Below are 25,192 nucleotides of genomic sequence, written 5' to 3'. Positions count from 1 at the left end.
TTTGTAGCCAAGTCAGACAATCGTGTGAGTAGCCTGGCGATCCCACTTGCAGCTGGCATTTGAATTAAGGGCAGTCTTGTTGGGGACCTTGTATTTTAACTCATGGGACTTGACACTAACTCCAAGTAGTTAGTGTCAGAGTTGAATTGAATCATAGGACACTCCGCTGGTGTCAGAGAATTAGTGTCAGACACAGTAAGTGTAGCACTTACTTGAGTTCTGCGAGCTGTTCTAGTGAATTGTCAAGCCTGAAGGAGCAGTGGAACACCAAAACCTGTAGACGGCTGGAGTAAGGAAGGCCTGGGGACCCCTTAACTTGAGACTGATCTCAGAAATGAGTGCAGTCTCATGGAGGACAATGCCCTTCATGGGGAAACTTGGCCGAATGCCAGGCGGTTGGTGACAGCACTCTATTATGAAACATTACCCACAGTAGAAAGGGAAGTACTGAGACATTCTACAACATAGATGAACACTGAAAATATAATGCTAAATGGAAAAAAACAGACACAAAAGGCCACACAGTATATAATTCTATTTCTATGAAATGTCCAGAATTGGCTAATCTGTAAAGGCAGAAAATAGATAAGTGGTTACTTAGGGTTGAGGGGTGCAGTGGGTTTGGGTTAGGGAGGTAATAGCTAAAGGGAACCACATTTCCTTATGAAGTGATGGAAATGTTCTAAAATTAACTGTGGTATACTGAACTAGTTATGGATAAAATACCAGGATATCTGAGATTTGCTTCCAAATAATCCGCTGGGGATGGGAGGAGAACAAAAGAAGTAAGACTGGCCAGAATTTTGTAATTTCTGAAGCTGGGTACCTGGGGGTTCATTATACTATTCTCTCCAGTGTTTGAAAGTTTTCATAAAAGGAAAAAAGGAAAAAAATAAAAGAATCTTAGGCAGTGTTCTCTCACAAGAGAAGGGAATGTCACTTCCCTTAGTAGTTTACAAGGTCCAGAGCCACCCCTCCCTAGCCCTCAGATGAGATTCATGAATTATTGAGGGAAAGCTGAGAGGCATAGAGGCCGTGGACTGTGGAGAGGTGGTGAGCGCAGGGGCTGGTTTGGCCCAGGCAACTCAGCCTCCTTGAGGGGCCCTCATGGTCTCTCCCAACCTACATGCCATACTGACTGTGGTGGTAGAAGTGGAGTCGGGGAGGCGATCAGGTAAGAAGTCTTCCACATTTCAGAGGAAGTGTAGTCCAGGAGAGTCTCTTGGAAGAGGGGGAGGGTTAGGCCAGCTTAGGTTGGAAAACTGAGGCAAAGCTTGAGGGCAGGACTCAGGAATCCCAGAGCCAGTTTTCCTCATGAAAGCTGATATGCAGTCTACCTTTCTCAGGCCCTGAGGACAGCAGTAGTCCCACACTCCTGGTGGGGCCCACAAACCTCCGTTTGCTTCAGCCTGGAACTCTAGAGACTCAGGTGGATGGGCGTTGTGTGTGTGGCGGCGGGAAGGGGACAGGTGAGGGGAAGGGGAGTGGGGCAGGGAGTGCAGGGGAAGATGGGAATATCACGGTCGACCCCAGCCCTGCCCACAGGAACAAAGCTTCACCTTTGACAGAGTCCTGGGCCCTGACGCTGCTCAGGTAAGGAGGTCTGGGAGGGTGATGAGAGGAGGGTAGGAGCCCTCAGGCCCCTGGATCCTGGGGTGCCAGCTGCCTCTAGAGCTCCTTTGCTCAGGGCACCTGAGTCAGTGGATTGTGCCTGTGTCTCCCTGCAGGAGGCAGAGCAGGAGCTGCTGGCATGTGTCCAGTCCACATTGGGCTCTGTGGGCCGAGGGTACAGTGTGGCCCTGTTGCTCCGGGAGAGGGAAACAGAGGCACCCCGACTTGTGCCTCAGGTGAGTCCCAGAGGAGCCACCAGGGCACAGGCCTCATGTGGCTCAGGGTTTGCCTCCCCCTGAGACTTCTGAGAATCTTCCCTGCCCACATGAGCCCTCACTGGGGCTCCTACAGCAAGCACCCTGTTGGTCCACGCAGGATGTTTTGCCAGCGTCAATTTATGCAGCTACTGGGAGGTCATGGAAGGTGGGAAGGGGCTGGGTACGGTGGTTCACACCTGTAATCCCAGCACTTCGGGAGGCTGAGGTGGGTGGGTCACCTGAGGTCAGGAGTTCGAGACCAGTCTGGCCAACATGGCAAAATCCCATCTCTACTAAAAATATAAAAATTAGCTGGGTGTGGTGGCGGGCACCTGTAATCCCAGCTTCTTGGGCAGCTGAGGCAGCAGAATCACTTGAATCTGTGAGGCAGAGGTTGCAGTGAGCCGAGATCATGCCACTGAACTACAGCCTGGGCAGCAAGAACAAAACTCCATCAAAAAAAAAAAAAAAGACAAAAACAACAAAAAAAATTTTAATAAAAATTAAAATAAAGGAAGATGGGAGGCTGGGGCTGATAGGGTGACGGTTAGAGAGGGGTGGCATGAAAAGATCAAATATCCAAGGAGATCTGATTTTCACAGTTCCTGGTGATACTAATTATAAACTTGGGAGCTTTATAGTGGGGGCTTCATTAAAATGCCCCCAAACTAAAATAGCTGCCTCAGAACTTGTCATGGATCCCTGTGCAGCAAACAGCAGGTCCCACTGAGAATGTCTGCTCACTTTCTGACTTGCTGTGAACATGAAGATTGGTGCTATTTCTGTCCTGGATACCATGTCCCCAGTAGTATGGGGCATTGACACAGACTTCACTCTCAGGAAATGTTGAAGGGCAGATTCATGCTTTCTTAATCCTTATTGAATGCTTCTCTACTTTAGCTGCTGCAGATACTGTTTGAGGAAGCTCTGCCCCTCAGCTGCTCTGATCCTGTGCTTAGCACTCTTAGCCTGGTGCAGGTGAGACCCTTGTGGGAGGGGAGAGAGTGGGACTTGGGAACCAGGGCCAGGGCGATGATGCAGAAGGAGCCCGAGGTTTATGGGGAGCCAGAGAGCGTGGGTCCAGCCTCACTCTGCTGCTCATCGGCATGGGTGTGCCTCTCTGAGTTCTCCTCTCCTCTGACTGCAAAAAGGCTGAATTCATGGTGCCATGTTTAGACCCCAGGAGGGTCATATGAGCTGAAAGTAGGGAAAGGCTCAGTTTATAACAAGTGTGCTTGTGTGAACCCAGTTCAGCCCCAGTGGAAGGACCCAGGACCTGCTCTCTTCAGGGATGGAGAACCTGTCAGTGCTGGACGTGGCCCCTCTGGGCTTGTGAGTGTTCAGGGCCCAGTGGAGTCTGAGGGTGCTTATCTTAAGGTAGGGCTGCCTCACTGAAGTTGAGCTTTTGGGGTCTCCACCCACTGCTACCCCAGGGGAAGAAAGCTCTGAGCTTGGGATCATGCTTACAGGGTCAAGGGCTGCTCTCAGGATCCCCTCCTACCCTCTTCCTTCATCTCATGTGCTCATCCCTCTCACTCCCCTCACCCCACTTACACCTCTTCAGCTTACACCACCTCAACTCTATTCCCCAGCCCCATGTCCCGACTCAGTCATTGTCACACTGGGTGATTTTGAGCATCTCACTGAGCAGGACTTCAGTTTCTCCATCTGTAAAATGGCAGTGATCCCAACTATCCTGTTCACAGGAGGGAAAATAAAATCATGAGGATGAGAAACATTTAGGGAGGTTACAGGCTATGGGGACCTCCAAGGGCTCCCCACATAGAGGTTCTTGGGGGCTGGACAGAACTTGGTCCTTTGGAGCTGAGCTCAGCCTCTGCTTCCTCCAGGGTGGTAGAAGATGCCACTGAAGTGGAGGTGTCTGACTCAAAAGCTGCCTCAGAGCTGTACTTGCAGGCCACCGCGGGTGAAGGCAGGTGAGGACAAGAGAGTATCTGTCACCCTATCCCCGCTAGGCATTGGGCCTGAGTCCACCCTTTTCTCCACAGGGCCTGCTGTCTGCTCACTCTCATCGTGTCCTGCCCAGGGCCTGACCCTCCTGAGGGGCCCGGGACCCAAGGTGTGTGGCGAGGGGCTCTACGGATCCTGCAGCTCCCAGGAGCCCCGTAAGTCTGAAGGGGCCTTCTGACTGCATTGAAGGGTGAGGTGGGGAGCTGAATTACAGAGGGAAAGGCCCAAGATAGCATCAAAGTCTCTCCTGTCCTCAACCCCATAATAAGAGCATCCCAGAACACAAGTTAAGCCCCATTGTTGGCAGATGACGTGGTCAAAAGCAACTGGATAGAGAATTAGTGAAACCAATAAATAAAAATAAATATTTTCCAGCCTGGGCAACCGGCCAAAACTCCATCTCTATAAAAAATACCCAAAAAAATCAGCCAGGCATGGTGGTGCAACATCTGTAGTCCCAGCTACTCAGGAGGCTGAGGTGGGAGGATGGCTTGAGCCCAGGAGGTTGAGGCTGCAATGAGCCATGATCACACCACAGCACTACAGCCTGGGTGACAGAGTGAGTCTCAAAAAATAGAAATAAATACGTAAATAAATAAATATCTCTAGCCACTGGTTTGTTTGTTTTTTTTCATATGTTGATAAATGCACCAGGGACAGCTTTTTTTTTTTTTAATGCAAAAGTTAAATGTATTTTATCTTTGTTCTATTATTAGCAGATAACCTTAATAAAAATAGCTATTATTTACAACAAAATATCATGTAATTTTAAATTGATCACTTTTTATTTCTATGGAAAAGCAACACTGGCATGTGTTGTTGCTGAAGGTGAAGCAGCTTTTTGATTCTGTTCTGTTCTACTCTGTGTTCTGAGATGTGTATCAGACACCGGCCACACACCCCAGATGTGCTCGGGGCACAGCCTGGCCCTACAGAGCATTCTGGTCTGCAGGTGAGCACCTAAGGCCCTGCCATTCCCACTTCTTATTGTCATATTTACTTAGTTCTCAGTACCTCTGTCCATCTTTAAATGACTTAAGTGAGAGTACATTAAAGTAGCTTAGATGTTCCTAAGCTTCCGCAGAGCACGTCGCATCTGTGACAGCAATTCAGAAAAAGAGCAAACTTTCTTTTATTCTTAATGGTACACAGTATAAGAGAACAGCTTAGGCAGTTCACTGTAACTGATGGTCCTGATGTCCTTATTCATAAACTGAAAACTCCCCACAGAAGCTTCTGTAAGTATAATGTTAAATAGGTCTATAAACACAACAGCAACAATAAGAATATAAACCAAATGCCCAGTTATGGGAAACTGGTGAAGAAATTTACTGATAAACCCACTGTGATGGTGTGTGTGTGTGTGTGGCGGGGGGGGGGGGTGTGTCAACTTAGCTTCAGTGACAGTCCCTAGTTATTTAAGCTAGGTGCTGCTGTGAAGGTATTTTGCAGATGTGATGGATATTAAGAGTATCCTGAAAGATCTGGGTGAGCCCGATTCAATCAGTTGAAAAGCTTTAAAAGCAGAAGCCTAAAAAGGCCTTAAAAGCTGAAGCTTCCCGGAAAAAGAAAAGAAATTCCATTCATGGGCAGTGGCATCTGCTATACTTGTGCCTGTGGAGTTCCATTCTGCTCACTCTTTTCCCTCCTGACTGCTCATAGACAACACTTGTGGTCTGTGCCCATGACCTCCCTGATTCTGGACTTACTTAGCCAGCATTCACAATCTTGTAAGCCATTTCCTTTAACAAATTTGTTTATATATGAAAAACACTGGTTCTTCCTCTCTAATTAAAGCCTGGACAACACACTCACAAATTAGGAGATGCTGCTGTTAGAAGGAATAAGGTATACATTTTAGGCCCTTCAAGACTCTAATAAATGATAGTAAAATAATAGCAAAGAAAAACCTTACTTTGGGGTTAAGAAATCACAGATTGATAAACCAGGGACAGTTTTGCAAATAGCATCTTCAAGCATTTTTGTCTAATTTTTCAGACCTTTTTTTTACCACTTTTTAAATTTTTACATTACTAATTCCTTTTCAGCTACTTATATCTCTTCTGATCTATCAGATTGAAAACTTGGAAAGAACCTAAATGTTCAAAGCCAAGACTGGGAAATTCCCAAAAAGTCTTATCTTCAGGTCCTACTTTACATCCTTTACTCAAGTGCTCTAAAGTTATGAAAATATGAAGTAATGACAGGAAATAGTTATTTCAAACCAGCTTGCATATTTGTAATGTCATGGAAATGTTGCCAAATTCAGAAGTGCCTGAAAACAAATTGCAGTAAAACAAAAAAGAAGAGGAAAATGTACCCTAAATTCCAAACTACTTTAAAGTATTTTCTTTCTTTTATCATGTATACTTATTAAAAAAAAAAAACAGATTTATTAACATATAATTTACACACACTGAAGTTCACTCTTTTGAAATGTACAATTCAGTGGTTTTTTAGTACATTCACAATGTTGTGCATTGATCAGCACTATCTAATTTTAGAACATTAAGTCACCCCAGAAAGGAAACCCGTTTCCATTTGCAAGCATTCCTCATTCTGCCACCCACTCCCAGCCCAGGGCAATCACGAATCTATTTTCTGTCTCTGTAGATTTGCTACTCTGGGCTTTTCATGTGAATGGAACCATACAATATGTGGTCTTCCTGTCTGGCTTCTTTCACTTAGGATAATGTTTTCAAGGTTTATCCACTTGTGTGAATCAGAACTTTATTCTTTGTTCTTTTTTATTGACAAATAATATTCCATTGTATGGATATACCATATTTTGTTTATCCATTCATCCATTGATGGGCATTTGGATTGTTTCCACTTTTGGCTACTATATATATTTTTTTCTTTTCTTTCTTTTTTTTTTTGAGATGGAGTCTCGCTCTGTCACCCAAGCTGGAGTGCAATGGCGTGATCTCGGCTCACTGCAAACTCTGCCTCCCGGGTTCAAGTGATTTTCCTGCCTCAGTCTCCTGAGTAGCTGGGATTACAGGCGCCCACCATCATACCCAGCTAATTTTTGTATTTTTAGTAGAGATGGGATTTCATTGTTGGCCAGGCTGGTCTCAAACTCATGACCTCAAATGATCCACCTGCCTCGGCCTCCCAAAGTGCTGGGATTACAGGCATGAGCCACCGCACCCGGACATCTTTTCTTGTCTTTCTCTCTCCCTTTGTTAGAGATGTAGTCTCACTTTGTTGCCCAGACTGGTCTCAAACTCGTGGCCTCAAGCAATCCTCCCATCTCAGATTCCCAAATCACTGGGATTACAGGCATGAGCCACTATGCCTAGCTACTCTTTTGGCTATTTTAAATAATGTTGCTATGAACATTCACATATAAGTTTTTATTTGGACATGTGTTTTCAATTATCTCAGACATAAACCAAGAAGTGGTATTGCTGGGTCATATCGTAACTGTTTTAAAAGTTGTTTGTATGTTTGTCTTTATCGAGGTAAAGTTCACATAATATAAAATTAACTATTACCCATTTTATAATGTACAATTTAGTGACTCCTGGTACATTCGCAATGTTGTGGAACTATCTAGTTCCATCATTTGGCTATTGTGAATAGTGCTGCTGTGAACATTCATGTACAAGTATTTGTTTGAATACCTCTTTTCAATTATTTTGAGTATTTACCTAGGAGTGGAATAGCTGGGTCATATAGATATGGTAAGTCTATGTTTAACTTTTGAGGCACTACCACACTGCTTTCTACAGCACTGCACCATTTTGTATTTCCTCCAGCAATGTACGATGGTTCCAACTTCTCCACAATTACCAACATTTGTTATCTTCCGTGTTTTCGATTATGGCCAACCTAGTGGTTTTGAAGTGGCATCTCATTTTTATTTGATTTGCATTTCCCTAATGACTAATTATATTGAGCAGCTATTCATGTGCTTGTTGGCCATCTCTAGATCTTCTTTGTGGAAACGTCTATTCAAATCCTTCACCTATTTTTAAATTGGGTTATTTGTGTCTTTCTTGTTGTGTTAAGAGTTCTTTATATATTCTGTATACTAGACCCTTATCAGTTATGTGATTTGCAAACATTTTCTTCTGTTTCATAGGTCATCTTTTCACTTTCTTTCTTTTTTTTTTTTTTTTTTTTTAAAGACAGAGTTTTGCTCTTGTTGCCCAGGCTGCAGTGCAATGGCGTGATTGACAACCTCTGCCTCTTGGGTTCAAGAAATTCTCCTGCCTCAGCCTCCCAAGTAGCTGGGATTACAGGTGCCTGCCACCACGCCTGGCTATCTTTTTACTTTTTTTGATAGTGTCCTTCAATACACCAAACTTTAAAATTTTTATGAAGCCCAATTTATCTTTTGTTGCTCATGCTTTTGGTGTTATACCTAAGCAACCATTGCAAAATCCAAAGTCAGGAAGATTCACCCCTACGTTTTCTCCTAATAGTTTTATAGCTTTATCTCTTACACTTAGGTCATTGATCCATTTTGAGTTAATTTTTTGTATTAGTATGGAGTAATCGTCCAACTTCATTCTATCCAGTTCTCCCAGCACCATTTGCTAAAGAGACTACTATTTCCAATTGACTGGTCCCGGCACCCTTGTCAAAAATCAGTTGGTCACATATATATGGATTTATGTCAAGACTCTCAATTATATTACATTGATTTATATAGCCTTTATCATATTGTGAAACTTTTCTTTTATTTCTACGTTCTTGAATGTTTTTTAATCATGAAAAGGTGTCAGTTCTCGTCAAAGGCTATCCTCATGGCAATACCACACTGTTTTGATTTAATTTAACTTAATTTAATTTTGTTTTACATACAGGGTCTCCCTCTGTCACCCAGGCTGGAATGCAGTGATGCAGTCAAGGCTTACTGCAGCCTTGACCTCTCAGGCTCAAGTGACCCTCCTGCCTCAGCCTCCCAAGCAGCTGGGACTACAGGTGCACACCTCCACATCTAGCTAATTAAAAAAAAAATTTTTTTTTTTGTAGAAATAAGGGGATCATTATTTTGCCCAGGCTGGTCTCAAATTCCTGGGCTCAAGCTGTCCTCCCATCTTGGCCTTCCAAGGTGTTGGGATTACAGGGGTGAGCCACTGGGCCCAGCCTGACACTATGTTATTTACTGTAGCTTCGTAGTAAGCTTTGAAATGGAAAAGTGTAAGTCCTTCAACTTTGTTCTTTTTTTTTTGAGATGGAGTTTCGCTCTGCTGCCCAGGCTGGAGTGCAGTGGCGTGATCTTGGCTCACTGCAACCTCTGCCTCCTGGGTTCAAGTGATTCTCCTGCCTCAGCCTCGTGAGTAGCTGGGATTAGAAGCGCATGCTACCATGCCCAGCTAATTTTTGTATTTTTAGTAGAGACAGGGTTTCACCATGTTGGTCAGGCTGGTCTTGAACTTCTGACCTCGTGATCTGCCCGCCTTGGCCTCCCAAAATGCTGGGATCACAGGCATGAGCCACCACGCCCAGCCCTCAACTTCGTTCTTCTTTTCAACATTGTTTTGGCTATTCAGGGCTCCTTGCAATTCCATAGGAATTTTAGGATTTGGCTTTTCCATTTCTAAAAAAAAAAAAAAAAAGCCATTGGGATTTTGATAGGCATTGTATTGAATCTCTAGATTTGTTGAGAATACTATCATCTTCATGATATTAAGTCTTCCAATTCATGAACAATGAGCACAAGGCTGTTTTTTCATATATTTAAGTTCTCTTTATTTCAGCAGTGTTTTGCAGTTTTCAGGGTATAAGGTTTACATCTCCTTGGTTAAATTTATTTCTTAGTATTTTTATTATTTTTGATGTTATCAGAAGTGGAATTTTAAAAATTACCGGGCCGGGTGCAGTGGCTCACACCTATAATCCCAGCACTTTGGGACGCCGAGGTGGGTGGATCACCTAGGGTCAGGAGTTCGAGACCAGCCTAGCCAACATGGTGAAACCCTGTCTCAAACTAAAAATAAAAAATTAGCTGGGTGTGGTGGTGGGTGCCTGTAGTCCCAGCTACTTGGGAGGCTGAGGCAAGAGAATCACTTGAACCCAGGAGGTGGAGGTTGCAGTGATCTGAGATCACACCACTGCACTCCAGCCTGGGCAACAGAGTGAGACTCCATCTCAAAAAAAAAAATTCCTTTTTGGACGGTTCATTTCTAGTGTATGGAAAGTAAGTATTTTAGGCTGGGCACTGTGACTCATGCCTGCAATTCCAGCACTTTGGGAGGCCATGCCAGGAGGATTGCTTGAGCCCAGGAGTTTGAGACCAACCTGGGCAATATAGTGAGACCTCGTCTCTACAAAAAAATAAAAAAATTAGCTGGGCATGGTGGTGCATGCCTGCACTCTCATCTACTCAATAGGCTGACATGGGAGGTCTAGACTGCAGTGAACCTTGACTGCATCACTGCATACAAGCCTGGGTGACATAGCTAGACCCTATCAAAAAACAGAAAAAAGAGACATAACTGATTCTTTTTTTTTTTTTTTTTTTTTTAGACGGAGTCTTGCTCTGTCGCCCAGGCTGGAGTGCAATGGCATGATCTCGGCTCACTGCAACCTCCGCCTTCTGAGTTCAAGCAATTCTCTGCCTCAGCCTCCTGAGTAGGTGGGATTACAGGCGCCTGCCACCATGCCCAGCTAATTTTTTTTTGTATTTTTAGTAGAGACGGGGTTTCACCATCTTGGCCAGGCTGGTATTGAACTCCAGACTTTGTGATCCACCTGCCTCGGCCTCCCAAAGTGCTGGGATTACAGGTGTGAGTCACCACACCTGGCTAGACAACTGATTTTTGCGTGTTGATTTTGTATTCTGCAACTTTACTGAATTTGATTATTAGTTCTAATAGTTCTTTTTGGATATGGATTTTTTAGGATATTCTGTATATAAAATTATATCATTTGCAACTTGAGATAGTTTTATTTCTTCCTTTCCTATTTCAATAATTTTGTTTCTTTTTCTTGCCTGATTGTTCTGGCTAGAACTTCTAATACAAGGTTGAATGGCAGTGGTGATAGTAGTCATACTTACATTCTTGATCTGAGGGGAAAGATTTTAGTCTTTCACCATTGCTTGTGATATTGGCTGTCGGTTTTTCTATATATGCCCTTAATCATGTTATGAAATTTCCCTTTTATTCCTATTTTGTTGAGTATTTTTCTCATGAAAGGATGTTGGGTATTGTCAAAGGCTTTTCTGCATCAGTTGAAATGATCCTCAGATTTTTTCTACATTCTATTAATGTGGTATATTATATATTGATTTATTTTCATGTTGAACTACCCTTGCATTCCTGGGATAAATCTCAGTTGGTCATGATGTATAAGTCTTCTAATACTCAGTGGATTCCATTGGCTAGTATTTTATTGAGAGCTTTTGTGTCTACATTCAACAGGATATTAGTGTGTAATTTTATTTTCTTGTGTTGTCTTTGGTTTTGGTATTGGGGCAATGTTGGCCTCATAGGATGAGTTAGAAAGTCTTCCTTTTTATTCTATTTTTTGGAGCAGTGTAAGAAGAATTGGTGTTACTTATTCTTCAACTGTTTGCTAGAATTCACCAGTGAAGTCATTTGGTCCTGGGTTTTTCTTTGTTGGGAGGTTTTTGATTACTGATTCAATCTCGCTTTTTTTTTTTTTTTTAATTTTGAGATGGAGTCTTGCTCTGTTGCCCAGGCTGGAATAAAGTGGCATGATCTCAGCTCACTGCAACCTCTGCCTCCCTTGTTCAAGTGATTCTCCTGCCTTAAACTCCCGAGTATCTGGGATTACAGGCACGCACCACCACGACCATCTAATTTTTGTATTTTTTTAGTAGAGTTGGGATTTCACCATATTGGTCAGGCTGGTCTCAAACTCCTGACCTCATGATCCACCTGCCTCGGTCTCCCAAAGTGCTGTGATTACAGGTGTGAGCCACTGTGCCCTGCCTGATTCAGTGTCTTTACCTGGTATAGGTCTATTCAGAATTTCTATTTCTTCTGGAGTCAGTTTTGGTCATTTGTGTGTTTCTAGGAATTTGTTCATTTCATCTAAGTTCTCTAATTTGTTGGTGTATAATTGTGGCATTCTCTTGTAATCATTTTTATTTCTGTAAGGTTGGTAGCAATGTCCTCACTTTCACTTCTAATGTTAGTAATATGAGTCTTCTGTCTTTCTTAGTCAATCTAGCTAAAAGTTTGTCCATTTTTAAGTTTTTTTTAAAAGAGAAAAGCCTTTTTGGCCAGACAGTGTGGCTCGTGTCTGTAATCCCAGCACTTTGGGAGGCTAAGGTGTGTGGATAACAAGGTCAGGAGATCGAGACCAGCCTGGTCAACATGGTGAAACCCCATCTCTACTAAAAATACAAAAATTAGCTGGGCATGTTGGCATGGTGGAAATTCTAGCCACTACGGAGGCTGAGGAAGGAGAATTGCTTGAACCAGGGATTCGGATGTTGCAGTGAGCCAAGATCACACCACTGCAGTCCAGCCTGGTGACACAGCGAGACTCTGACTCAAAAAAAAAAAAAAAAAAAAGAGAGAGAGAAAAGCCTTTTTAATATGAAACCTATGTATTTGGGAACAAAAATGCAATACACAGTAAGAAACCATATTCTATTAATTATGACATTCTGTAATATACGAACACAGAAAATTTCATTATTAAGAAACACCAACAGGAAAAAAAACTCTATAAAGTCCTATTCATTTTATTTTGTTAGGGAAAAGGATGTTAATTTGGCTATTGTCACAGTTCCATCATGTCTACTCTCCTTGTAAGTTCAGCTTCATTGCTGTCTAATTCTTGCTTTGCTTCTTCAATTTTCATTTGAGCAAGAGGGGAATTCAGCATTAAGTCTAAATAGGACTCAAATTTTTTCTTCAAAGGTATAGTCTGTTGCTTTAATTTGGCCAGTTTCTCTGACAGTGCTACTAAGGACTGATGAGACAGAGAAGCATCCATGCCTCTGGCTGAAAGTTGCTCCTCTGTAGCCTTGATTCCAAATCTGAATTCCTCTGACTTTGCTTTTAGAAAGTTCATGTTCTGACTACGAGTATCAACTTTGGCCCTTTCTGTGGACAGATGCAACTCTGCTTTCTTGAGATCCTCTTGTAGATATTTTTCAAACATTAAGTTGCAGTTAGATTTTTTTCAAGTTTTTCCAGTTCAATCTTGATTTCTTCACCTTCGGATTTGGTGCGAAAGAGATCAGAGGTCAAATCATTCACTGCAAGGATAAAACTAGCTAGTAAGTCATCCTTTGTTTCAAGGGCCACCATGCTGTCAACCAAAGCATTCAGATACCTGGAACCAGTGCTAGAGAAATTGGCAGGGGAAAAATTCACACTATCCATGAGAAGGTCTTGAAGATACTAGGCTTCTGACTTGTATTCACTTGTTTTCTGCTTCAAGTCCTCTATTACCAGGTAGTCATCCTTGTCCCGGACCCTGTTGGGTTCTGAAAGGTGATGTAAAATCTCTGTGGTCCGTGGGTTCACATCATACTGTGGAATGGGATGATCTCCAAATATTTATTTTAACCATGCAGCAACCTGCATTTCTTTCTCCTCCAGGGGCTCCATAGCTACCACTCCTGCTCATTTAAAACTTTTTTTTCAAGGAGTCAACTTTGGTTTCATTGATTTTCTATTATTTTATATTCTCTTTTTCATTTATCTCTGTTTGGATCTCTATTCTTTTCTTTCTTCTGTTAGCTTTGGGTTTATTTTTCTCTTTTTCTAGTTCCTTGAGGTGTCCAGTTAAATTACTGGTTTCAGAGCTTCCTTTTTCATGTAGGTGTTTATACTTACAAATTTCCCTCTGAGCACTACTTTTGCTTCATCACGTAAGTATTGATATGTTGTGTTTTTGTTTTCATTCTTCTGAAAGTATTTTCTAACGCTCTGTGTGATTTCTCTTCTGACCCATTGGTTGTTTAATTTCTACATAGTTATGAATTTTCCAGTTTCTCTTCTGTTACTCATTTCTAGTTTATTCCACTATGGCTAGAGAAGATACTTTGTGTGATTTTAATTTTTAAATATGATTGACACTTGCTTTGTGGCCTAGCATATGGTCTACTTTGGAGAATGTTCCATGCACTTCAGAAGAATGTGTATTCTGTTATTTTGGGATTGAGTGTTCTAAACATGTCTCTTAGGTCTGAATTGTTTAGTGTTACTTAAGTCCTCTACTTCCTTTTTGATCATTTGTCTACTTGTTCTACTTAGTACTGAAACTGGGGAAGCTGGGTGCAGTGGCATGCACCTGTAATCCCAGCTACTCAGGAGGCTGAGGCAGGAGGATTGCTTGAGCCTAGGAATTCAAGACCAGCCTGGGCAATAATAGTGAGACCTTTTCTCAAAAAAAGAAAAAGAAAAGAAAAGAAAGTAGAGTATTGAAGTCTCCAACTATTACTGTAGAACTATCTATTTCTCCCTTCATTTCTGTCCACTTTTGCTTCGCATATTTGGTCTTTTGTCAAGTGCATACATGTTTATATTTGTTTTATCTTTTTGATGAGTTGAACCTTTTATGAATATATAATGTACTTCTTTGTCTCTTGTAACAATTTTTGACTTACAGTCTATTTGGTGTGATATTTATATAGCCACTACAGACTCTTTTATATCTTTTTCCATCTTCTTACTTTTAACCTATTTGTGTCTTTGGATCTAAAGTGGGTCTTGGCTGGGCATGGCAGCTCATGCCTGTACTCCCAACACTTTTGGAGGCCAAGGTAGAAGAATCACTTGAGTTCAGAAGTTTGAAACCAGACTAGGCAACATAATAAGATCCCATATCTACAAAAAATAAAAATAACTAGGTATAGTGGTACATACCTGTAGCTCCAGCTACTTGGAGGCTGAGGCAGGAGGATCACTTGAGCCTGGGAGGTTGAGGCTGCAGTGAGCCTTGATCACATCACTGTACTCCAGCCTAGGCAACAGGGTGAGACCCTGTCTCTTAAAAAAATAAAGAAAATAAAGTGAGTCTCTTGTAGACAACACATAGATAAATTATGTTTTTTTTTTTCAATCTATTCTTCCAACCAAAAAAAAAAAGACCTATTCTTCCAAACTTTGTTATTTAATTAGGGAGTTTATTCCATTTACCTTTAAAGTGATCACTGATAACAAATACTTACTCCTGCCATCTTGCTATTTGGCTATATATTTTTGTTTCTTAATTCCTCTAATATTGCCTTTTGTATTTAATTGATTTTTTGCAATGTGCTGTGTTGATTTTTTTTCACATTACCTTTTTGATATTTTTTCCTTTTTTTTTTCTATTCCAATTTCTTTCCTCTGACAGGATACAAGACAAACACTCAGTTTGCCTGAGTTTTAAAAGGATATTTCCTTTGCCCCAATTAATGAGCAATAAAGACATAAATCCATTTTAAAAAGTGAACAGGGGGTTTTTCCATATTTTTAAAGGTTATTTTTCTACTGGACAGGCATGGTGGTGCAGGCCTGTGGTCCTAGCTACTCAGGAAGCTGAAGTGGGAGGATCACTGGAGCCTGGAAAGTTGAGGCTGCAGTGAGCCGTGATCGTGCCACTATACTCTAGCCTGGCTGACAGAGTGATACCCTGTCTAAAAAAACAAAACAAACAAACAAAAAAACCCCACTTATTTTCCTTGTGGCCATTTTGGAGATTACAATTAATATCTTAAATTTCATTTATTTATTTATTTATTTAGAGACAGAGTCTCGCTCTGTCTCCAGGCTGGAGTGCAGTGGCGTGATCTCAGCTCACTGCAACCTCCGCCTCCCGGGTTCAAGTGAGTCTCCTGCCTCAGCCTCCCGTGTAGCTGGGACTACAGGTGCAGCTAATTTTTGTATTTTTTAGTAGAGATGGGGTTTCACCATGTTGGCCAGGATGGTCCTGATCTCTTGACCTCGTGATCTGCCCACAGCCTCCCAAAGTGCTGGAATTACAGTCGTGAGCCACCGTGTCCGGCTAATATCTTAAATTTAAAACAGTCTCACCAGGCACAATGGTATGCACCTGTAATCCCAGCTACTCGGGAGGCTGAGGCAGGAGGATCTTTTGAACCCAGAAGTTTGAAACCAGCTTGGGCAACATAGTGAGACCTCATCTAAAACAAACAAACAAACAAACAAAAACCATATAGCAATCCAGCTTGAATTAATACCAACTTAGCTTCAATATCTATAAAGATTTTACCCCTATACATCTGCATCTTTTCCCATTATGTTGCTAATGTCACAAATTACATCTTTATACATTGTGTGCCCATTATCATAGGTTTACAATTATTGTTTTATGCATTTGTTTTTTAAATCCTATGGGCAAAAAAGAGGAGTTACAAACAAAAAATGCAATATTATGGGCTTTTATATTTACACATGTAGTTACCTTATTATTGTTCCTTATTTCTTTATATGGCTTCAAGTTACTGTCTAGTGTCCTTTCATTTTGGGTTGATGGACTCTCTTTAGCAGTTTTGGTAAGGCAAGTCTACTAATGATGAATTACTTCAGCTTTGATTTATCTGGGAGTGTCATAATTTTGCCTTCATTTTTGAAGGATAGTTTTGCCAGATATATAATTCTTGATTGACAGGATTTTTTTAAAGCACTTTAAATACCATTGTCTCTTTGTATCTTTTTGGGGATTCGCTCCAGGATCCCCCCGCAGGTATCAACATTCACAGATGTTCAAGTGTCTTATATAAAATGGTGTGGGCCAGGCACAGTGGCTCATGCCTGTAATTCCAGCCTTTGGGAGGCCAAAGCAGAAGGACTGCTTGAGCCCAGGAGTTTGAGACCAGGCTGGGCAACATAGTGAGATCTTGTCACTACAAAAAATAAAAATAAAAAAGACTGTAAAAAACAGTAATAATAGCTACTTGAGGGGCTGAAGCGATAGCTTGAGTCCAGGAGGTCAAGGCTTCAGTGAGCCATGATCACACCACTGCACTCCAGCCTGGGTGACAGAGCAAGACCCTATCTAAAAAAATACTGATAAAAATAACTGGGTGTGGTGCTCACACCTGTAATCCCAGCACTTTGGGAGGCCAATGTGGGTGGATCACTTGAGGTCAGGAATTTGAGACCAGTCTGGCCAACATGGTGAAACCCTGTCTCTACTAAAAACACAAAAATTAGGTGGGCACCATGGCTCCCGCCTGTAATCCCAGCACCTTGGGAGGCCAAGGCAGGTGGATCACCTGAGGTCAGGAATTTGAGACCAGCCTGGCCATCATGGTGAAACCCCGTATCTACCAAAAATATAAAAATAAGCTGGGCGTGGTGGTGGGTGCCTGTAATCCCAGCTACTGGGGAGGTCAAGGCAGGAAAATTGCTTGAACCCGGGAGGTGGAGGTTGCAGTGAGCTGAGATCACACTACTGCACTCCAGCCTGGGTGACAGAGTGAGACTATCTAAAAAGGAAAACAACAACAACAACACACAAAAAAAACTAATAAAAATAAAAAATAAAATGTTATAGTATTTGCACATAACCTACGTACATCCTCCCACATACTTTAAGTCATCTCTAGATTACTTATAATTCCTAATACAATGTAAATGTTATGTAAATTGTTATACTGTATTGTCTAGGGAATCATGACAAGAAAGAGTCTGTACATGCTCAGTACAGACAAAACCATTTTTCTCTCAAATATTTTTGATTCATGCTTGCTTGAATCCACAGATGCAGAGCCTATGGATATAAAGGGCCAACTTTATGATATCTCCATGGTTTCTGGGGATAAATCTGTTTTTAGTCTTATTGAAGATCCATTGCACATAATAAACTGCTTCTCTCTTGCTGTTTTCAAGATTCTCTCTCTTTTTTTTTTTTTTGAGACGTGAAGTTTCGGCTTCTGTCGCCTAGGCTGGAGTGCAGTGGCCAGATCTCAGCTCACTACTAAAGCCCGGCCCCTGGTTCACGCATTCTCCTGCCTCAGCCTCCCAAGTAGTTGGGACTACAGGCTACCGGGCCACCTTGCCCGGGCTAGTTTTTGTATTTTAGGTAGAAACTGGTTTCACTCCATATTAATCCAGGTGGTCTCATTTCCTGACCTCGATCCACTGGCCTCTGCCTCCCAGCAAAGTGCTCATAGGCTTGAGCCACTGCTACCTCGCCAAGATTCTCTCTTTATCTTTGGTTTTTCCGAAGACTGTATTCTTTGTATTCACTGAAGCCTTCATTTTGTTATTTTAGTTGTTAGCCAGTGACCTAACATAGAATTCCTTAAATGCCTGCGACCAAAAAAAAAGTTTTGTTTTGTTTTTTAAAAAGGAAGAAGAAAGAAACAAATAAAAAAGAAACGAAAAGAATAAAGAAGAATATGAAAAAGAAAACAAAGGAAGGAAGGAAGGAAAAAAGAAAAAGAAAAACTTTTCCAGGTCTTTGCAGGTTGGCTGTGTGGAGTCACTCCTAAGCTTAGCCAGGCAATTTACAGCTCTGTTTTAGCCTTCACTTCCTGCTTGTGCTGAGCCCAAAGACCAGACAGAGATGAAAGCTTATTGTCTTATTGGGCCTTTTCTGCACATGAGTCCTACCCTGGGTGTGCTTTCTACACTCTCTGGTACACATGGGAACTTTCTGAAGCCCTTATTCTCCCAAAAATATCACTTCCAAACTTTTCCCAGTCTTTCAGGGTGTCAATTGTTTGCCTCAACTGTTATTTTTGCTTCAGGCAGCAGTGCCTTGTTCTTTTGTTCTTCAACAGTTTCCAGGGAACATCCTCTGTGTAGCTGCTCTGCCTTGACAGAGTTCTGAGACAGGTGAAGCAAAGAGATTTCCCTTTCATCAGTTATTGGGGGGAAACTCCAGAAAATCAAAAAAGATAAACACGATTCATTGGGAACAAGATCTTCTCTGCTCCCTTCCTAACCAGGAACCCCCACCAGAAATTTGGGCTACTGTCTTCAAGATTAGCCCTGTGCTGGGGAGGGGTTGGAGCGAGGGTAAGTTAAAACACCACAGAGATCTCTTATGATGTTTAAATTGCCTCTCCTGGTTAAGCATTTGTTGCTGTAAACCTCTATCTTTCAGAGTTAAAATAAGGTTGTTTCTGGCAATTTTTGCTAGGTATTTCTGGGGATGGATGGACTCCTGGAGTTCCCTACTCTGTGATTTTCACTGATGTCATCTTCTTTTGCCCATTTTAAAATTGGGTTATTTGTCTTTCTATTATTGAGTTGTAAGAGCTCTTTATATATTCTTGGTACAAGTCACTTGTCAGGTACACAATTTAAATTTTTTACTGTGAGAATCTATTACTTCTTTTTTAAAAATTTGTTTGTATTTTTGAGACAGACTCTCACTTTATTGCCCAGGCTGGAGGGCAGGCAGTGGTGTGATCTTGGCTCACTGAAACCTCTGCTCTCTGGGTTCAAGCAATTCTCCTGCCTCAGCCTCTCTAGTAGCTGGGATTACAGGTGTGTGCTACTACATCTGGCTAATTTTTGTATTTTTAGTAGAGACAAGGTTTCACTATGTCAGCCAGGCTGGTCTCAAACTCCTGACCTCAAGTGATCTGCCAGCCTCGGCCTCCCAAAGTGCTGGGATTATAGGTGTGAGCCACCATGCCCATGGAGAATGTATTACTTTTGTAACTCAAAAAGTAATACTAATAGAGATCTGCATGATGTTTCAAATCTGTCTGGTAATGCACAAAAGTTTGTGGAAATAGTTGCCCTTTCCATCAGAGTGTAACTCTGTCCAGTTTCTTTCCCCATCCACCAGTGGACATCGCCTTTCTTCCTCTCCCTCTTGCAGAGACTGCCCCCTGCTGCGGGTGTTGGCTGGTGAAGTTGTTGGTGAGGAGGCGGAGGGCTCTTTAGCATGGATTGTCTCACAGCTTTTGGAAGGAAACAACTACAGTGGCCTGCTTCTTCGCCTGGACACCCAAGGTGGCCAGGGGGAGAGTGTGGGGTTCTTTGGGAAGCTCTGAGATCTGTCCTTAGGCCTGCCTCACCCATCACCCAACCAACCTCAGCCCCAACTCCAGCCCAGAGAGAGAGCCTGACCCTCCAAGAGGGCCCCAGAGTGCCTAGGCTGACAGAGACTGGAGAGGCAAAGCAAGGTCAACAGTGAAAGTAACCCCTCACCCTTCAGAGGCCTTAAACCACTTACCAAGCATTTTTGTACAAATGCCTTTGATTCTTACCAAAACCCCATGAGGCAGATATAATTTACAAATAAGGAAAGAGAGGCAGGCCTAATTTATAGATGAAGAGAGAGAGATAAGAGAAGAGAAGGGAGTCTCCTATTTTCATACACCCGTTAAAAATCAAGCCTCAGCTGAGTACGGCGGCTCATGCCTGCAATCCCAGTATTTTGGGAGGCTGACATGGGCAGATCACCTGAGGTCAGGAGTTCGTTGGCCAGGCCACTAGCCTGGCCAACATGGTGAAACTCCATCTCTACTAAATATACAAAAATTAGCTGGGCATGGTGGCGGGCGCCTGTAGTCCCAGCTACTTGGGAGGCTGAGGCAGAAGAGCTGCTTGAACCTGGGAGGCAGAGGTTGCAGTGAGCCAAGATCGTGCTACTGCACTCTAGCCTGGGCGATAGAGCGGGACTCCATCTCAAAAAAATAAAATAAATAAATAAATAAAACCTCTGTGTCCTTAATGTAGATGCTGGCAGAAAAAAAGAAAAAAAATCAAGCCTCTGAAATGTTATGATGTCAGGGATTTGGGGGAGGTCGAGGTGGGGGTATTGATCAAACAGAAATGGCATGAGTTGATAACTGTCAAAGCTAGGTGACAAGTACACAGGATTTCCTATACTTTGTGTATGTTTGAAATTTTCCATAATAAAAGAGTAAAAAATGTCTGGCCCTCGTCTCCAAAATCAACAAACACACATTCATTTGGCTAGCAAGTTCCCAGACCTCCCCTGTGCAAGGTCCCTTGGAATGAGGAAGATAAGTTAGAGCAGTTCACACCCACAAGGATAAAGCAGTGAGGGCCAGACGTGTTTACCTTCAGGCCAGTTTGGTATCATGATGAAGGGCATGGGCTTGAGTTTTGGCTCTGCCACTTGCCAAGAAGTTGCTTGACCTCTTTGAGCTTCTATTGCCTCATCTGGAAAATGTCGGGGGAGGCAGGATAGATTACAGCTTCTGCCTGATTGGAGTGTTGTGTGGATAAAAAGAGGCAATCCATGAACAGCCTTAGTGAAGTGTCATCAAGCACATGTAAAAGCCTAGAGGGGGTTAGATATTTTTATGAATAGTACTACTAACAAAAAGTAAAAGTATTACAGGCCGCGTGCTTTGGAGTCCACAGGAAGGAGTAATTCACTTGGAGTGTCCCTTTACTAGGTAGCTCCCTCAGTTTGCTCCAGGCTGCTCTGTTGGGGGCCTCAAGAAGGAGGATGCAGGTGAAACAGGTGAGGCCCACCCTGTGGGATGCAGTAGAAGAGGCTCGGGCCCGCCGGGCTGGCCTGAGGCCCCTGCGTTTAGGCCTCCTTGAGGACACCCTGACATACAGTGGGCTAAGCCAGCTGGGAAGGGCACTGCGGGAGTTAGAGGTGAGCAAGGTGAAGCCGGAGGGCATCTGGGCCAGCCATGGCCAGTACCCACCTTGAACCCTTTCTCCATAGGTGGTAAAAGCGTGGAGCCAGCACCCAAGAAGAAAGATGCTCCAAGGAGCCAGAGCTGAGGCAATGAGGCTTCCAGAACCACAGGTATGTCTTCGCATTCACCCTTTTGGGAGCCACATTTGTGTCTGCCTTCTTGTCTTCTTTCCAAAGCACTTTGAGGAAGACCTCCATTCATTCATTGACTTATTGATTCCCAAACACTTACTGACCACCCACTGTGTGCTGGGCCCAGTGCCACATAGGCCCTGGGAATTCCCTGCCCTCATGGAGTTTATAATCTCCTGGGAAGAAACAATTACACCACCATCATCGGTGCTCTGAAAGGCTTATAAACAGAGTTCTGTGGGGCATCTAAATTAGCCTTGGCAAGAGAGGGATGGACGACTTCATGGAGGAAGTGATTCCTGAAGGAGGTCAACAAAGACGAGTGAACAACCTGAAGGCAGAGAGAATGACAGGCAAAGACTCAGAGGCAAGAAAGTACTTGGTCCCCTTGAGGTAGTGCAAGCAGCTCAATTTGTTGGAGAATAGAACTTGAGGGAGAGTCAGGAGAGAAGGACTGGAGAGGACAGCAGGGGCCAGGTCACACAGGGCTTTGTAAAACAGAGATGTTTGGACTTTGTCTTAAAGGTCACAGGTGAGCCACAGAAGTATTTTAAGCAGGAAAGAATACTGTGTGTCCTTTTCAGGTGAGCAAACTGAGGCTTAAAGAAAAGATGTGAGGCTGAGCATGGTGGCTCATGCCTATAATCCCAGCACTTTGGGAGGCCGAGGTGGGTGGATCACCTGAGGTCAGGAGTTCGAGACCAGCCTGGCCAACTTGGAGAAATCCCGTCTCTACTAAAAATACAAAAATTAGCCTGGTGTGGTGGTGCATGCTTGTAGTCCCAGCTACTTGGGAGTCTGAGGCAGGAGGATCACTTGAACCCAGGAAGCAGAGGTTGCAGTGAGCCGAGATCATGCCATTGGACTCCAACGTGGGCATCAAGAGTGAAACTCCATCTCAAAAAAAAAAAAAAAAAAAAAAAAAAGAAAGAAAGAAAGAAAAAAGAGAAAAGAAAAGAAAAGATGTGAGAGGGCTGGGAGCCCTCTCAAGGTGAAACCCCATCTCTACTCAAAAATACAAAAATTAGCCATGCATGGTGGCGCATGCTTGTAGTCCCAGTTACTCAGGAGGCTGAGGTGGGAGAGCCACCTGAACCCGGGAGGCGCAGGTTGAAGTGAGCTGAGATTGCACCACTGCACTCCACCCTGGGTGACACAGCGGGACGCTGTCATAAAAAAGAAAAAGAAAAGAAAGGATGTGAGACCTGTGAGCCTGGGGTCACAGGTGTAATCGGGAGCAGCAAAAGTATAATCACACTCAAGTCCTTAGACTCCTAATCTAGTGCTCTTTCATCTCCTTAGGCTGCATGGCCTTTCTGGTCTTCCATGATTTATCACAGGGTGGTTGAAACCCTGCCCCTGTCCAGCCTCTTCTGGCCTTTCTCGTCTTTTTTCATAATTGCTTACAACTTGTTTTTACAGCCTTGGGGCTTGGGAATCAGGCATGGTAGCTCCTATTTATTGAGCAAGAGCCTTACTGCTCAGTGCTTTCGGTGCAGTACTTCACTTCATTCTCTCTACAACTTTTATCAGCTCGATTTGATAGAGAAGCACATGGAGACTAGGCCAGTCACCTGCTCAAGGTCATTCAGCTAAGAAGAGGAGGGGCTGGGACCCTGATCTGTCTGATTTCCAAGCCCTGATCTTAACCTACACCGTCCTGGGAGAAAAGGTGTGGAATGGTCACTTCTAATATCTTCTCAGCAGGTGATAGAGTCACCAGTAAGCCAGAGCCCATGCCTCGAGGGAGAGCCCCAAGGTGGGTCTGGGACTTGGGGATGAGCTGGGAGTGGGAGGTATTCTCTGCCTTTGGTGTGATTCATTACATTTTCCTCTAGTGGCAGGAAGAACGGCAACTCTAAGGTGTGGGCTCCACCAAAAGAATCCTCTCAGGCACCCTAAGGAACAGGTAATACCTCATGTACCCCAGGAATGACTGGAAGCCATAGGGGGAGTGAAGAGCTGCAAAGCCCAGCTAATGTGCCTCTGCTTACCCTGCCCCAATATCAAGGAGAAATGTGAAGTTTTTGACAAATAAAGGACCTGAGGGTGACTAGACCCCTAAGGGAGGGCCATGGGGAGGGACTGTTTTCCTACTTATTGGATTAAGGGTATAGGATCCTTAGGGGCACTATGGCACCTCTTGGCAGAGCCACTACCTTCCTCTTCCCACCATGGCCTCCTGAGTCTCTGCCCATGCTACAAGCTCTTCCAGGCCAGTTAGGTCCTGGATGTTATTTTGGCAGCAGCCCTGGTGATGAGGTATTGGAAAAGTTGGGCTCTGGTCCTAAATCTGCGCACACACATGGACTTCTGACTGAGCCCAGCAGGTACCAGATGTGGCCCTGCAGTTCTTCTTGGCCCAGGCCCGGAGGCAGAGACTGAGGGAGCAGCACCAAATTTGGATTTGAGAGAAGCTGAAGCATTTGGAACAGAAGGAGGAGGTGGCAGATGACCAGATCAAAGACCTGGTGACTGAAGAGGAGGTAAGGAGAGTCAAATAGAGGACTTGAGGCTCTAATTGGTCCAGGCACTGTGCTAGGGCTGGGATCCATCATCAGTCACTACCGACTGGTTCATACTCTCTCTCATGGCCCTCACAGACTTGTCAGGGATAGATGAGGCAATTCTCAGTGCTAAGTGATGGGTCTGGGGAGTTAGGGGCATGTGGGACCAAAAAGGCATATCTGATCCAGGCTGGAGTGGATCAGAGGAGATGGCATCTAAGTTGAGCCTTAAAGGGCAGGCAGAAATCAGCCAGGGGAATTCACTGGACACTGAGCTTCACAAGGGCAGTTACCGCTCATCACATCAAGGCACTCATAGATACAACTTATTTGAACAAATTAAGAAACATAACGTGTATGTGGTGGGGGTGGTTGGAGTGGTGACATGTTCTCAGAGAAGACAAGACAGAGCAAAGGTTCAGAGGGAAGCAATGGCAAAGTGGGTCCTGTAAACTGCAAATTCTCCAATCTGGCTGGAGCTGAACACGTGCGTAGTCAGAAGCAAGGCTAAAGAGACAAGTGTGTGCCACAGCTCTGGCTTTGGATTTTACCCCAAGGAGAGTTGCAAACCATTGAAAGGCATGTGCCATGTCAGCTCTGACCTTCACTAGCCATGAGAATTTGGGCAAGTTAGGTCACTTCTCTGATTCACTGTTGTCAAATCTGTAAGACGACAATGCCACATATGGTTGTTATTGGATAAAATAATACACTTGAAGTATTTAGCACAGAGCCTGGCACACAGGTGGCACTCAACAAAGAGTATGTGTTATCACTGAAAGCCTGCAAGGAGAGGAAGAGATGGCAGCAGGAACAGATGGTGCTGAGATTCCAGCTGGAGGCCCTTCAGGAAGAGCGGGACACGGCAGAGCAGGACCTGGCAGCCCTCTATGACCTGCATGTGCAGGCCACTCGAGCTCAGACACACCATGTGCTGCGGGTTAGTGGGGATGGAGGGCAGGCCTTGAGCTGGCTCCAAGGCTGGCTGAGTGACAGGTATCTCTGAATCTGGGTACAGGTATTCCGAGCCTGGCAGGGCCAGTGGGAGGAACGGGCCATGACCACAGAGCACCGTCACTGCAGCCTGCTGGCGGGCATCCTGGAAGAAGCCATCAACCTGGCCACACAGAATCAGGAGCTCCAAGCTCAGAACCAGCAACTTCGGCAGGGTGCACACTA

General features: G+C 43.7%; 1 protein-coding gene, 1 non-coding gene and 1 pseudogene across 7 annotated transcripts; 1 reads left to right on the top strand and 2 right to left on the bottom strand.

The window, feature by feature from the left end:
- The first annotated feature begins 86 nt into the window (after nt 1–86).
- Nucleotides 87–23,952, top strand: LOC103885467. Of its 6 annotated transcripts, none has more exons than XM_031666477.1 (14): nt 87–1,174; nt 1,347–1,429; nt 1,534–1,593; nt 1,728–1,847; nt 2,769–2,846; nt 3,118–3,200; nt 3,719–3,805; nt 3,878–3,994; nt 19,569–19,702; nt 21,121–21,329; nt 21,402–21,485; nt 23,040–23,089; nt 23,211–23,265; nt 23,345–23,414. In XM_031666477.1, exons 1-13 carry the CDS (start codon nt 1,108–1,110, stop codon nt 23,215–23,217), a joined length of 1,179 nt encoding a protein of 392 aa, XP_031522337.1. In that variant the 5' UTR covers nt 87–1,107; the 3' UTR covers nt 23,218–23,265; nt 23,345–23,414. The 6 variants fall into 6 exon arrangements, 5 of the variants coding, with proteins under 5 accessions (XP_031522337.1, XP_021795442.1, XP_031522336.1 ...); XM_021939750.2 differs by having other exon boundaries at nt 88–1,174; nt 23,214–23,265; nt 23,345–23,410; XM_031666476.1 differs by lacking the exon at nt 23,040–23,089 and adding an exon at nt 23,756–23,952 and having other exon boundaries at nt 500–1,174; nt 23,345–23,415.
- On the bottom strand, nt 12,346–13,387 carry LOC101009083 (annotated as a pseudogene).
- Nucleotides 15,102–15,227, bottom strand: LOC116275147. The gene has a single exon (XR_004184106.1). It is a non-coding gene; the product is annotated as a small nucleolar RNA SNORA27 (small nucleolar RNA).
- Nucleotides 23,953–25,192: the final 1,240 nt, after the last annotated feature.

Source organism: Papio anubis, chromosome 5 (assembly GCF_008728515.1).
Source record: "Papio anubis isolate 15944 chromosome 5, Panubis1.0, whole genome shotgun sequence".
NCBI lineage: Eukaryota > Metazoa > Chordata > Mammalia > Primates > Cercopithecidae > Papio > Papio anubis.
Note: the sequence above shows the minus strand (reverse complement) of the source record. Positions and strands in the feature narration are given on the sequence as shown.